Source organism: Trachypithecus francoisi, unplaced genomic scaffold (genome assembly GCF_009764315.1).
Source record: "Trachypithecus francoisi isolate TF-2019V2 unplaced genomic scaffold, Tfra_2.0 Lachesis_group7, whole genome shotgun sequence".
In the NCBI taxonomy this organism is placed as follows: domain Eukaryota; kingdom Metazoa; phylum Chordata; class Mammalia; order Primates; family Cercopithecidae; genus Trachypithecus; species Trachypithecus francoisi.
This window is the reverse complement of record NW_022681472.1, coordinates 9,176,796-9,191,204: the sequence shown is the minus strand read 5'-3', so window position 1 is coordinate 9,191,204 and position 14,409 is coordinate 9,176,796. Positions and strand designations below refer to the sequence as shown.

The window sequence follows — 14,409 nt, the reverse complement described above, 5'->3', positions numbered from 1 at the left end:
ATGAACTCCAAGTAGAGTAAACTTGAATATAGTCACACCAAGCCAATTATAATCAAACTGTAGTAAGACAAAAAGATTATTGATAGCAGCAAGAGCAAGAGAACTTATCACATCCAAGTGTTTCAATGAGATTAACAGCCAATTTTGCAGCAGAAACCATAGAAGCTAGGAAGTAGTGGGATGATACTATTTAAAATGCTGAAAGAAAAAATACCTGTCAATGAACAATTCTGTATCCAACAAAACTATCCTTTACTTGAGCCTGGAGTTTGAGAACAGCCTGGGGAACATTACCTAAAAATACAGAAATTAGCATGGTGGCATGCATCTGTAGTCTCAGCTACTCCAAGGAAGGAGGGTGGCTCAAGATCTGGATTTCGAGGCTATAGTGCACAATCACACCTATGAATAACCACTGCACTCCAGCCTGGACAATGCAGCAAGACTCCTTTTTCGATGACTTTGGCTGGATACCACAAGTGGTTTGAGACCTGGATTTTGAGGCTATAGTGCACAACCACACCTGTGAATAACCACTGCACTCCAGCCTGGGCAATGAGCAAGACTCCTTTCTCGATGACCTTGGCTGGATACCCATGGGTGCCCTTACACAAGTGACCAAAACTGAGAGGGCTCCAATGAATGTGGAGTAGGAGGCAGCAGGCCTGGGGCAGCCAGAAGAGGGGAGAAGCCTCTGCTGCAGCCAGTTGGTGGGGGTTCATGGCCCCCACAGCATGTGGCAGACCCATATGCTCCCTCCTGTGAACACAGAGCCTTAAGAATCTAGCTTAAATAGGCTGGGCACAGTGGCTTGTGTCTGTAATTCCACCATGAGAGGCCAAGGTGGGTGGATCACTAGAGGTCGGGAGTTTGAGACCAGCCTGGCCAACATGGCAAAACCCCATCTCTACTAAAAATTAACCGAGCATGGTGGTGGGCGCCTGTAATCCCAGCTACTCAGGAGGCTGTGGCAGGAGAATTGCTTGAACCCAGGAGGCAGAAGTTATAGTGAGCCGAGACCGCACCATTGCACTCCAGCCTGGGTGATAAGAGTAAAACTCTGTCTCAAAAAAAAAAAAAAGGAAAAAAAAAATCTAAATAATCCCAATTTAGCTTCAGCAGTATACAAATGCTGTGCTCCTATTCAATTTCATCCTTCTATCTTCATGTAGTTGTTGTTACAAATGAAATCTGTACACAATGTATGCCCATTAACATAGATTTATAACTTATGCTTCTATGCATTTGTGTTTTAAATGGCAAATTCAGCTCACAATAGGATTAAAGTATGCAATTAAAAGAGATTGGTAAACTAAAAAATTTAAAAAGAGATACAACTATATGTCTTCAAGAGACTCATTTTAGATCCAAGACAAATATATTGAATGGAAAAGGATGGAAAAAGGTGTTCCATGAAAACAGTAACCAAAAGAGAGCTGAGGTGGCTATGCTACTATAAAAAAAGAGTGCAAGTAGGCTGGGCGCAGTGGCTCACGCCTGTAATCCCAGCACTTTGGGAGGCCAAGGTGGGCAGATCACCTGAGGTCAGGAGTTCGAGACCATCCTGGCTAACACGGAGAAACCCCATCTCTACTAAAAATACAAAAAAATTAGCCAGGTATGGTGATGGGCACCTGTAGTCCCAGCTACTCAGGAGGCTGAGGCAGGAGAATGGCATGAACCCGGGAGGCAGAGCTTGCAGTGAGCGGCGATCACACCACCGCACTCCAGCCTGGGCAACAGAGTGAGACTGTCTCAAAAAAAAAAAAGAAAAGAAAAAAGAAAAAAATATGGAGTGCTAGTCAAAATTTGCTACAAAAGAACATTATATATGGATAAAAGGGTTAAACCTTCAAGAAGATATAACATTCATAAACATGTCCATGCCTTACAATAGAGCCCCCACATATATGAAGCAAGAACTGACATAGTTTAAGGGTGAAATAGGTGGTTCTATAATAATAATTAGAAACTTAAAAATACACCACTTTGGCGAGGCACAGTGGCTCATGTCTGTAATACCAGCACTTTGGGAGGCCAAGGCAGGTAGATCACCTGAGGTCAGAAGTTTGAGACCAGCCTGACCAACATAAAGAAACCCTGTCTCTTCTACAAATACAAAATTAGCTGGGCGTGGTGGCCTATAATCCCAGCTACTCGGGAGGCTGAGGCAGGAAAATCACTTGAACCCGGGAAGCGTACATTGCGGTGAGCCAAGATCACACCATTGCACTCCAGCCTGGGCAAGAAGAGTGAAACTCCATCTCAAAAAAAATCAACAACAAAAACCCCCACCACTTTTATTAATAGATAGAACGGTTAGAGGATCAGTAGGAAATACAGAACTTAAACAATATTATAAGCCAACTAGACGTAGTACATACAGTACACATCACCCATAAGAATATGTATTTTTCCAAAGTGTACAGGGAACATTCTCCAGAATTAGTCATATGTTAGACAAATTAAATGTCTCAATTTTTTTATTTTCAATTTTTTGGCAGAGTCTTTCTCTGTCACCCAGGCTGGAGTGCAGTGGCGGGCTCTCAACTCAATGCAACCTCCACCCCCGGGTTCAAATGTTTCTCATGTCTTAGCCTCCCAAGTAGCTGGGACTACAGGCACACCACCATGCAAGGCTAATTTTTGTATTAGTAGAGACGGAGTTTTGCTATGTTCGTTGGCCAGGCTGGTCTCGAACTCCTGACCTCAAGTGGTCTGCTTTCCTCAGCCTCCCAAACTGCTGGGATTACAGGCATGAGCCACTGCACCTGGCCTCAATAAATTTTTGTTTTTATTTCTTTTTTTATTTTTCCTTTCTTTCTTTTTTTTTTTTCCTTGAGACGGAGCCTCGCTCTTGTTGCCCAGGCTAGAGGGCAATGGCATGATCTTGGCTCACTGCAACCTCCGCCTCCAGGGTTCAAGCAATTCTCCTGCCTCAGCCTCCTGAGTAGCTGGGAATACAGGTGCCCGCCACCATGCCCGGCTAATTTTTAGTATTTTTAGCAGAGACAGAGTTTCACCATGTTGGCCAGGCTGGTCTCGAACTCCTGACATCAAATGATCTTGAGGTCAGCCTCCCAAAGTGCTGGGATTATAGGCATGAGCCACCGTGACCGGCCTTGTTTTTATTTATTTATTTATTTTGAGTCAGGGGTCTTGCTCTGTCGTCCAGGCTGGAGTGTAGTGGCACAATCATAGCTCACTGCAACCTCTGTCTCCCAGACACAAGTGATCCTCCTACCTCACCCTCCCCAGTAACTGGGAGTACAGGTACATGCCATCATGACTGGCTACTTTTTTTATTTTTATTTTTTTAGTACAGGTGAGATCTCACTATGTTGCCTCCCTATGGTGGTTGATCTTGAACTCCTGAGCTCAAGCAATCCTCCTACCTCAACCTTCCAAAATGCTGGGATTACAGGTGTGAGCCACCGTGCCCAGCCAAAGCATTTTTAAAAATCATAATCATACAAAGTATTTCTTTAACTATAATGTGATGAAGTTAGATATGAATAACAGAAGGAAAAAAGGAAATTTCACAATTATGTTGAAATAATACACTCATACAATTTCAAAAAGAAATCAGAAAATAGAACAATATTTTGAGACAAATGAAAACAAAGCGACGATATACCAAAATTTATGAACTGCAGTGAAAACAGTGCTCAGAGGGAAATTTATAGCTCATGAAAAAGAATAATCTCAGCCAGGCGCGGTGGCTCAGGCCTGTAAATCTCAGCACTTTGGGAGGCTGAGGCGGCCGGATCACCTGAGGTTGGGAGTTCAAGAGTAGCCTGACCAACATGGAGAAACCCCGTCTCTACTAAAAATACAAAATTAGCTGGGCGTGGTGGCACGTGCCTGTAATTCCAGCTACTCGGGAGGCTGAGGCTTGAACCTGGGAGGTGGAGGTTGCAGTGAGCGGAGATCACGCCGTTGCACTCCAGCCTAGGCAACAAGAGTAAAACTCCGTCTAAAAAAAAAAAAAGAAAAGAAAAATCTGACATTAATTACCTAACTTTATGCCTTAAGGAATTGGAAAAAGAGAAGAAAAGTAAACCCCAAGTGTCAGAAGGAAATTTATTAAAGATTAATTAGAGGCAAAAGAAAAGATTAGGGCAGGGAACTGTGGCTCATCCCTGTAATCCCAGCACTTTGGGAGACCAAGGTGGGAGGATCTCTTGAGCCCAGGACACTGAGGCTATAGTGAGGTATGATTGTGCCACTGCACTCCAGCCTGAGTGACAGAGCAAAACCCTGTCTCAATAAAATAAAAATTAATAAAAGATAATATAATATAGATAACAAAATAAAATAAAATACCAAGAATAAATTTAGCCAATGAGGTGAATTTAGCCAAGAGTTGCACAATGAAAACTATTTTATATTGCTTAAAGAAATTAAAATAGGCCGGGCGCGGTGGCTCAAGCCTGTAATCCCAGCACTTTGGGAGGCCGAGACGGGTGGATCACGAGGTCAGGAGATCGAGACCATCCTGGCTAACACCGTGAAACCCCGTCTCTACTAAAAATACAAAAAAACTAGCCGGGCGAGGTGGCGGGCACCTGTAGTCCCAGCTACTCAGGAGGCTGAGGCAGGAGAATGGCGTGAACCCGGGAGGCGGAGCTTGCAGTGAGCTGAGATCCGGCCACTGCACTCCAGCCTGGGCGACGGAGCAAGACTCTGTCTCAAAAAAAAAAAAAAAAAAGAAATTAAAATAGATCTAGATCTAAATAAATGGAAAGATATCCCATTGTAATGAATTAATAGACTTAATATTGTTAAAATGGCAATGGTCAATCTTCATGACGTTGGATTTGCAACTCTTTCTGAGATTTGACACCAAAAGCACAAGTAATAAAAGCAATATATGAATTGGACTTTGGTAAAATATAAAGTTTATGCATGAAAGGTCAATATCAAGAGACTGAAAAGAGGCTGGGTGAGGTGGCTCACACCTGGAATCCCAGCACTTTGGAAGGCTGAGGTGGGAGGATTGCTGGAGTTCAGGAGTTCGAGACCAGCCGGGGCAACATAGTGAGACCCTGTCTCTACAAATAATCCAGAATTAGCTGGGCATGGTGGTATGTACCTATAGTCCCAGCTACTCAGGAGGCAGAGGCAAGAGAATTGCTTGAGCCCAAAAAGTGGAGGCTGCAATGAGCTGTGATCACGCCACAGCACTCAGCTTGGGCGACTGTGAGACCCTGTCTCAAAAAAAAAAAAAAAAAGACTGAAAAGATAACCCACAAAATGGGAAGGGAAACAATGCTTGCAAAACATATTTATCTCAAGGCTCTAGAGTCCAGAATTATATAAGAATGCTTACAACTTAACAACATAAACACAACTCAGTTAAAACTTGGGCAAAATACTAGAATAGACATTTCTCTAGAGAAATCATAGACAGCTGGGGGAGGTGGCTCATACCTGTAATCCCAGCACTTTGAGAGGCCGAGGTGGGTGGATCACCTGAGGTCAGGAGTTCCAGACCAGCCTGGCCAACATGGTGAAACCCCATTTCTACTAAAAGTGTGAAAATTAGCTGGGGGTGGTGGTGCTCCCTGGTAATCCGAGCTACTCAGGAGGCTGAGGTGGGAGAATTGCTTGAACTCGGGAGGTGGAGGGGCTACAGTGAGCCGAGATTGTGCCACTGTAATCCAGCCCAGACAACAGAGTGAGACCCATCTCAAAAAAAAAAAAAAGAAACCATAGAAATGGCCAACACACAACATGAAAATATGCTTAACATCATTAATCATTAGGGAAATACAAATCAAAGTCACAATGAGGTACCATTTCTTACCTCATCAGATAATTAGAGTTCTAAAAATGAACTAAACAGTCTGGGCACAGTGTCTCACTCCTGTAATCCCAGCACTTCGGGAGGCCAAGGTGGGCGGATCGCTTGAGGTCAGGAGTTCAAGACCAGCCTGGCCAACATGGTGAAACGCCATCTTTACTAAAAATACAAAACATTAGCTGGGCATGATGACAGGAGCCTGTAATCCCCGCTACTCCGGAAGCTGAGGCAGGAGAATCACTTGAATCCGGGAGGTAGAGGTTGCAGTGAGCTGAGATCACACCATTGCACTCCAGCCTGGGCAACAAGAGTGAAATGCCACCTCAAAATAAAATAATAATAATAAGAAGAAAAAGGACAAAAACAGTTGTTGACAAAGATGCAGAGAAGTTGGAGCGCTACTATATTTCTGATGGGTATGTAAAAATGGTGCAACTGCCATGGAAAACAGATGGACAGTTCCTCGAATTTAAATGTAGAATTACCATGAAAGCCAACAATTCCACTCCTAGGTTCACACCCAAAAGAACTGAAAACAGGTGTTCCCACAAAACTTTATATAGGAATGTTCATAGCTGCACTATTCACAAGAGTGAAAATGTGTAGTGAAAGGTGGGTGGAAACAATGCTTATGTCCATCATGTGATGAATGAATTTTAAAAATGTTTCCTATATACAATGCAATATTATTCAGCCATAAAAAGGAATGAAGTACTGACACAGCTACAACACAGGTGAACCCTGAAAACATGCTAAGTGAAAGCAGCCAGTCCAGAAAGGTCACATGGCCGGGCGCGGTGGCTCAAGCCTGTAATCCCAGCACTGTGGGAGGCCGAGATGGGCGGATCACGAGGTCAGGAGTTCGAGACCCTCCTGGCTAACACTGTGAAACCCCGTCTCTACTAAAAAATACAAAAAAACTAGCCGGGCGAGGTGGCGGGCGCCTGTAGTCCCAGCTACTCGGGAGGCTGAGGCAGGAGAATGGCGTGAACCCGGGAGGCAGAGCTTGCAGTGAGCTGAGATCCGGCCACTGCACTCCAGCCCGGGCAACAGAGCGAGACTCCGTCTCAAAAAAAAAAAAAAAAAAAAAAAGGTCACATATTCTAGGATTCTATTTATTAAATATGTAAAATGTTCAGAATATTCAAGACTGTAGAGACAGCCAATTAGTGGTTGCCAAGGGTTGAGGGGAGAAAGGAATTAGGAGTGACTGCTTAATTGACCAGATAGAAAGTCCGGCATGAGGAGGTAACCGCTTGAGCTGACTCCGACCCGTGACTGCTTAATTGATACTGGGCTTCTTTTTGAGGTGCTGAACATTTTTGGAAAACTTTTGGGAACTATGGAGTGGTGATGGTGGCACCACATTGTTGTTGTTAGAAATGCCACTGAATTGTACACTTTATTTTATTTTATATTTACTTATTTATTTATTTTTGAGACAGAACCTCGCTCTGTCGCCCAGGCTAGAGTGCAGTGGCACAATCTCAGCTCACTGCAACCTCTACCTCCTGGGTTTAAGCGATGCTCCTGCCTCAGCCTCCCGAGTAGCTGGGATTACAGGCGCCCATCACCAGGATGGCTAATTTTGGTATTTTTAGTAGAGACAGGGTTTCACCATGTTGGCCAGGCCGGTCTTGAACTCCTGACCTCCAGTGATCCGCCCACCTTGGCCTCCCAAAGTTCTGGGATTACAGGCGTGAGCCACTGCGCCCGGCCAGAGATCTTTATTTTTAAACATAGGTGTCTACAGCTATACATTTCCATCTGAGCGTTGCTTTTGCCATATCCCGTGCACACTGGGTATGTACACACCAGGCCTTTACACTTTAAAATAGCTAAAACAGGCCAGGCGTGGTGGCTCACACCTGCAATCCCAGCACTTTGGGAGGCCGAGGTGGGCAGATCACTGGAAGTCAGGATTTTGAGAACACCCTGGCTAACGTAGTAAAATCCCATCACTACTAAAAATACAAAAATTACCAGGGCGTGGTGGTGGGCACCTGTAATCCTAGCTACTTGGGAGGCTGAGGCAGGAGAATTGCTTGAACCTGGGAGGCAAAGGTTGCAGTGAGCCGAGATCGCACCACTGCACTCCAGCCTGGGTGACAGGTGGAGACTCTGCCTAAAAAAAATAAAAAATAAAATAAAATGAATTAAAATCTAAGAAAATAGTTAAAATTGGTCTTAGACAAGGTAGCATGAAAAAAGAAAACTAGTTACAAGCATAAATTTTGTGTTATGTGTATTTTACAGTAAAAAAAATCAATGGATTCTTTGATAGAATGATAGAATTAATGATAGAATTATTAGAATAAATATACAAATCCACATCATAAAGGGAAATTTTTACATACTCATTAATTGAGCCATCAGGCAGACAGCAAACAGGGATGTAAATATTGCAACATTTTCTGTAGAAAACAATTTTTTTCTGTGTGTTCTTTTTTAGAACACATAGATATACATAAAAGTTGACGAGATAAGCCGGGCGCGGTGGCTCACGCCTGTAATCCCAACACTTTGGGAAGCCGAGGTGGCCAGATCACCTGAGGTCAGGAGTTTAAGACCAGCCTGGCCAACATGGTGAAACCCCGTCTCTACTAAAAATACAAAAAATTAGCTGGGCGTGGTGGTGGGCACCTGTAGTCCCAGCTACTCAGGAGGCTGAGGCAGGAGAATCCCTTGAACCGGGAGGCAGAGATTACAGTGAGCCGAGATTGCACCACTGCACTCTAGCCTGGTCAATAAGAGCAAAACTCCGTTTCAAAAAAAAAAAAAATTGACAAGATAAATCTCAACAAATACTAAAATTTAAGCTGGGAATTAATAATAAAAAGATAACTTTAAAATGAAACGAAACAGGGAAACGATCCCAATACTTCTTCCCTAAATGAGTGTCAGAACCAGGAAAAACCTGTCATCTCAGTATAGAAAGAACATTATTAGGTGGTGTATTTTGATGAATGATAGTTACGTGGTGTGGGAGTTATACCTGCAAATAGCATGAGTTGGTAGTGAAGGGTTTAAGTGGGGAAAGACTTTTTGGAGGAGCCTGCATTCTCCACTATGAACCCTGTGACAACTTAAGTCACCTTCCTCTCTGATCCTCAGAAGCTGGTGGGATGCCTTGTGTAATTTCTGACCAGAAGGTTTCTGTCAACTGTTCTTCAACTATTCAAACTTCCTTTCCCAAGACTGGGTCTCAGTACTCCAGGAGCTCACGAACGATTTGACTTTTATTTATTTATTGTTTTTTTTGAGACGGAGTTTCGCTCTTGTCGCCCAGGCTGGAGTGCAATGGCAGTCTCAGCTCACCGCAACTTCTGCCTCCCGGGTTCAAGCGAATTCTCCTGCCTCAGCCTCCCGAGTGGCTGGGATTACAGGCCACCACGCCCGGTTAATTTTGTATTTTTAGTAGTGACGGTATTTCTCCATGTTGGTCAGGCTGGTCTCAAACTCCTCACCTCAGGTGATCCACCCACCTCGGCCTCCCAAAGTGCTGGGATTACAGGCGTGAGCCACCGCGCCCGGCCGATTTTTTTTAAAAAAGGAACGCTTAGCCGGGCGCAGTGCTCAGGTCTGTAATCCCAGCACTTTGGGAGCCCAAGGCGGGCGGACAAGAGATCAAGACCATCCCGGCCAACTTGGTGAAACCCTGTCTCTACTAAAAATACAAAAAATTAGCCGGGCGTGGTGGCGGGCGCCTGTAGTCCCAGCTACTCCGGAGGCTAAGGCAGGAGAATCGCTTGAACCTGGGGGCCGGAGGTTGCAGGGAGCCAAGATCGCGCCACTGCACTCCAGCCTGGCGACAGAGCGAAGCTCGGTCTCAAAAAAAAAGAACTCTTAAAACTACTAACTTCGTAACCTAATTTAGGGGACGCGGGTTCCGTTTTTCCCTGTAGCAGTCTCCTATGGAGAAAGTGCTTGGCTTCCCACAGACTTTAAAACCTGCCAAAGTTCCCTGCTCGGAATCTGCGCCTGTTTCGAGCTACTTGGGCCTCCCCGGGTTCTAAAACTTCGGGCTGTCGGGAGACAGCTGAGGGCCGAAAACCCGCCCTGTGCGGAGGCGGGGCCGGAGGTGGACACGCAGCAAAACCTGGCGTCTTCCAAGACGGAAGCCACGCCTGCCCACCAGCCCGACGCCCGCCTGGCGGGAACCTGGGCTCGCTCCCTCCCAGCGATCTGCAGTCAATTGGTAGCGCCTGCATGTCGCGCGCGGTGTTCGATTGTCGCTGCCTGGGGAGGAGGAGCTGCTGCCGCCGCCACAGCCGCCGCCGCCGCTGCGGGCTTGGTTTGTGAGGAAGGGGTCCTAGGCCCGGGCCTGCGGTGGTGGGGCTTGCCGCGCGCTGGGGGTCGCTCCTGCCGTGTCCTCCGCTCCAGCTTCGCCCACTTCCCCTTGCCAGCGGGCTGGGCGCGGAGAAGACCTGCCGGAGCCATGGAGGACGAAGTGGTTCGCTTTGCCAAGAAGATGGACAAGATGGTGCAGAAGAAGAACGCGGTGAGCGCGGCGAGAGGCGCGGGCCAGGAGGGAGGCCGAGCCGCGGTCCAGCCCAAGGGTCCCCCGCTCCTTCTCCCTCCCCTTCCCCTGCAACCTCTCGTTTGGGAGCCGGGCCCGCGGCGCCCGCGTCCCCGGGGAGGGTGTCCGGGCCCAGGGCGTCGGGTCCCGCGGCCACCGGCGATTGGACCCGCTCGTTCTTGTATTTCCAGTCCCTCCTCGCTGATGCCATGTAATAAACCTAATCGATTTAGGGATTAGGGCACGCTCTCCGTTGACTTTAAACTTTCGTAGTAGTAAAACCTTGGCAATTTAGCTTAGGAATTGAAGCGTAGAAAGTCCTCAGAATTTGAAAGAATGGACTCTTCGGTGATCCGTGGCCAACATCTAGAAAGAGCATTAAATAGAGGCTTGTGATCGGTATTAAACATCAGGCTGGTAAAATGTAAAACTCTTGTATCTTATTTTTGAAGAGGGCTGAACATTCGCCTGGTTATCTCAGCTGAGCTGCATGATTGCTTAGTGTTTAAAAAGGTAAAGTGTGCCAGCTTCTTGGCGAGTTGCTAAACGTTTTATAAAAAGCGGGTCTTGTCCTGTCGTAATGTACAGAAGAGTTACGACTAAAGCACGCACATTCACCAGAATTCTGGTAGAGGGATTTGGACAAATCATATTGTTGGGTATTTTTTAAGTGGTTTACCGTTAATACTGATGACATTTTCTTGTTACTGATGAAGGTTTATGTGAGCATGTCCTTTTGTGGTTTGTAGGAAGTCGTCATACGACTAGTTTCTACAGTTTGCCCGTTTGTCCCTTGATTCAGTCCTTGATTTCAGTCCCTTGATTCAGACTCATCTGTTCTCAGCTAAACTTATTTTTTTGAGATGGAGTTTCACTCTTGTTGCCCAAGCTGGAGTGCAATGGCTTGATCTTGGCTCACTGCAACCTCCGCCTCTCGGATTCAGGTGATTCTCCTGCCTTAGCTTCCCGAGTAGTTGGGATTACAGACGTGTGCCACCACGCCTGGCTAATTTTTTGTATTTTTAGTAGAAACGGGGTTTCACCATGTTAACCAGCTGGTCTCAAACTCCTGAGCTCAGGTGATCCGCCCACCTTGGCCTCCCAAAGTGCTGGGATTACAGGCGTGAGCCACCGCGCCCGGCCTCTCAGGTAAACTTCTGTAATTGTCTTCACCTAAAATTGTTTCACCACGTTCGGCACATTTTCATCATCAATGTACCCGAAATAATTTTTCTTCCATCTATGAAGTAAATTCCATGTCAAACTAATGTGAAGAGAAAAGGGATGCTCTGATTTGTACAGCACTTTGGAGTTAAAAAGCATCAGCTCAGAATTCTTTTGTGATTCACACAGAGCTGTGAGTACATAAAGGGCATCCATTTTACAGATGAAGACACTGAGAGATTAGGTACTACTACTTAAATTAAGTACTGTGTAGTTTGGAATAAGCCAGGACCCAGGTTTTCTTCAGGACAGCGTGCTTTCCACATGACAGCCAGATCAGGAATTAGTGCTAGCACTAAATACATAAGACTTCAAACATCCTCTGTTCCCCTTTTTCCTTTAACAGGTGCATTGCCCAGTATTTCATTTCATACCCTGTTAATCTGTATTTGCAAATGTTGGCCTTTTAAAGTATTTCCTGTTTATTTCCTGTTCTAGATATTACCAGTGCCATTTTTCCCCCATTGATATGGCCCTTCATGTCCCACTTCAAATTCTGGTTATTGGATAGGTTATCTGATTATGGTAACATTTTCATTATTTTGTTTAAACTGGAAAATTTTTCTCTGTGCCTGGAGATCCCCAGACCTGCACAGTAGAAGCTCCCAGGGAAAAAAGCCATTTGTTGGGTAATTTTCTCTCCAACTTAGGCTGTAATATGTATCCTTTAATCATCTAATGCTTTAGATGTTTGCTTGATTTTGTTTCTTCTAATAGGTGTTTCTTAAAATGAGTAATTTTTTAGTGGGCAAGTGTGGATAAGTTCATATTTATCTGCAGTTCTCAAATCGTCAACAAATTTTCAGATCTTTTGTAATGACCCTGGAAGAGAATGAGAACAAACTCCACAAATAATCCTCAAATCTAAGTTTTCTTCTCAAATCTAAGTTTTCAGGTAGTTCAAAACTTTTCCAATATGAAAACTTGCCTCCCAAGGCCGGGCGCGGTGGCTCAAGCCTGTAATCCCAGCACTTTGGGAGGCCGAGACGGGCGGATCACGAGGTCAGGAGATCGAGACCATCCTGGCGAACACTGTGAAACCCCGTCTCTACTAAAAATACAAAAGCTAGCCGGGCGAGGTGGCGGGCGCCTGTAGTCCCAGCTACTCGGGAGGCTGAGGCAGGAGAATGGCGTAAACCCGGGAGGCGGAGCTTGCAGTGAGCTGAGATCCGGCCACTGCACTCCAGCCTGGGCGACAGAGCGAGACTCCGCCTCAAAAAAAAAAAAAAAAAAGAAAACTTGCCTCCCAAAAAGAAAAGTAAAACTGACTGGCTTTTGTACTTTTGTTTTCCCCAACATTTTCCCTGCCTGTCCTCTGGAAATTCAAACAGGCTGATGAAATACAGAGAAAGAGAAATGGTCAGAATGACACTCGTCTTTTCCCCAAATACATCATCGGCCCACAGATGGCTTTTTAAGTGTTCAGTAATTCATTAGACTGTGTTTTAGGGGTTGTAGAATTATGGTATATTTGTTTCTCTTTTTTTCTGTAGTTTTCAGATTTTTCTCTCAACTTTTTAAATGTTTTATATTATGAAAAAGTTAACTTTTTTTTTCCTTTTTCTTTTCTTTTCTTTTTTTTTTTTTTGAGACAGTCTCACTCTGTTACCCAGGCTGGAGTGCAGTGATGCAATCTTGGCTCACTGCAACCTCGCCCCCCAGTTCAAGCCTCCCTAGTAGCTGGGACTACAGGTGTGCACTACCATGCCTGGCTAATTTTTGTATTTTTAGTAGAGATGGGATTTCAGCATATTGGCCAGGCTGGTCTCGAACTCCTGACCTCAGGTGATCTGCCTGCCCTGGCCTCCCAGAGTGCTAGGATTACAGATGTGAGCCACTGCGTCCAACCTGAAAAAGTTAAGTTTGAAGGGTAATAGTCATTAGAATTGACACATTTAAGTGCAAATTTAGATATAATTTTAAAAAATATTTTAACATGCTGCTGCTTTACCTGAATAATTTTGTTTTACTAAAACCGTAGGTGTCACACTTAACTAAAATAAAAACAGCTTACCATTTATTGAGCTATTACTCTGAGCCAGGTGTTCTGCTAAATACTTACCCACCTTATTCCATTTATTCCTCAGGCAACTTTGCAAGATGAGTATTATCCTCATTCTGAAAATGAGGATGCCAGGTATTTAGAAAAGTTAAGTGAATTGTCTTAAGCCAAATAGCTAGTAAGTGGCCAAGTGAAGATGTGAATCTAAATCTGTTTTGCTCCAAAACTAGTACTACTCTGTTAAGCTACAGTGTCTCTCTAGAAGACCCTCGCATCTGTTTTTGAACCATGCATGGATACAATTAAGTGAATATAAAATCAGCAAATAAGAGTGTGAACTTGCTGTTTTGGGGCAGGTGTGTTTCCCTAGATACCTAGATCAATATCCTAACCCTAGTTCTACCCAAGATGTTGTCCCACATGTGTACTTGATCTCAAGTGCACATGACCAAGCCATAGTGAACTACAGAAAGTAGTTCAAAATTTTTAGGTATTAGCTGTTTTCTGCTTAAGCTTTTGTCTCGTCACTTTGATTTGATGTTGGTAACCAAGTCTGACTCCTAATGTGTGTTCAAATCCTGGCTTTTCTGAACTGTAGCCGTGTGATTTTAGGCAAGTTCTTTGTCGTCACTAAAATGTTTTTCGTCGTGGTAAACTGGAGATAATTTAGTAAGGATTAAGTGAATATAAAATGCTTCTAGTGTAGGATTGTGGACCTAAAGGATATAGTAAGGCCTAAAAAACAATCTGAGGTTGCCTTTCTTTGTAAAGGATTCATTTAGATTATAGAAGGAGGATTGAGGCAAGGACATAAAGTTTTGAAGTTCATGGAGAGATTTTGTGGGTAGTGTTGAGGTT

At 44.6% G+C, this 14,409-nt stretch overlaps 1 protein-coding gene across 5 annotated transcripts in view; it reads left to right on the top strand.

Moving 5' to 3' along the window:
- Window positions 1-9,848: 9,848 nt before the first annotated feature.
- TCEA1 (transcription elongation factor A1) overlaps window positions 9,849-14,409 on the top strand; it is a 61,069-nt gene continuing 56,508 nt past the window's right edge. For 3 of the 5 annotated variants that reach the window (XM_033203679.1, XM_033203676.1, XM_033203675.1), the window contains exon 1: window positions 9,849-10,307. In XM_033203679.1, the coding sequence (XP_033059570.1) occupies window positions 10,245-10,307 (63 nt within the window). In that variant the 5' untranslated portion in view covers window positions 9,849-10,244. The remainder of the gene's footprint in view (window positions 10,308-14,409) is intronic. The other 2 variants (XM_033203678.1, XM_033203677.1) reach the window with 1 other exon arrangement.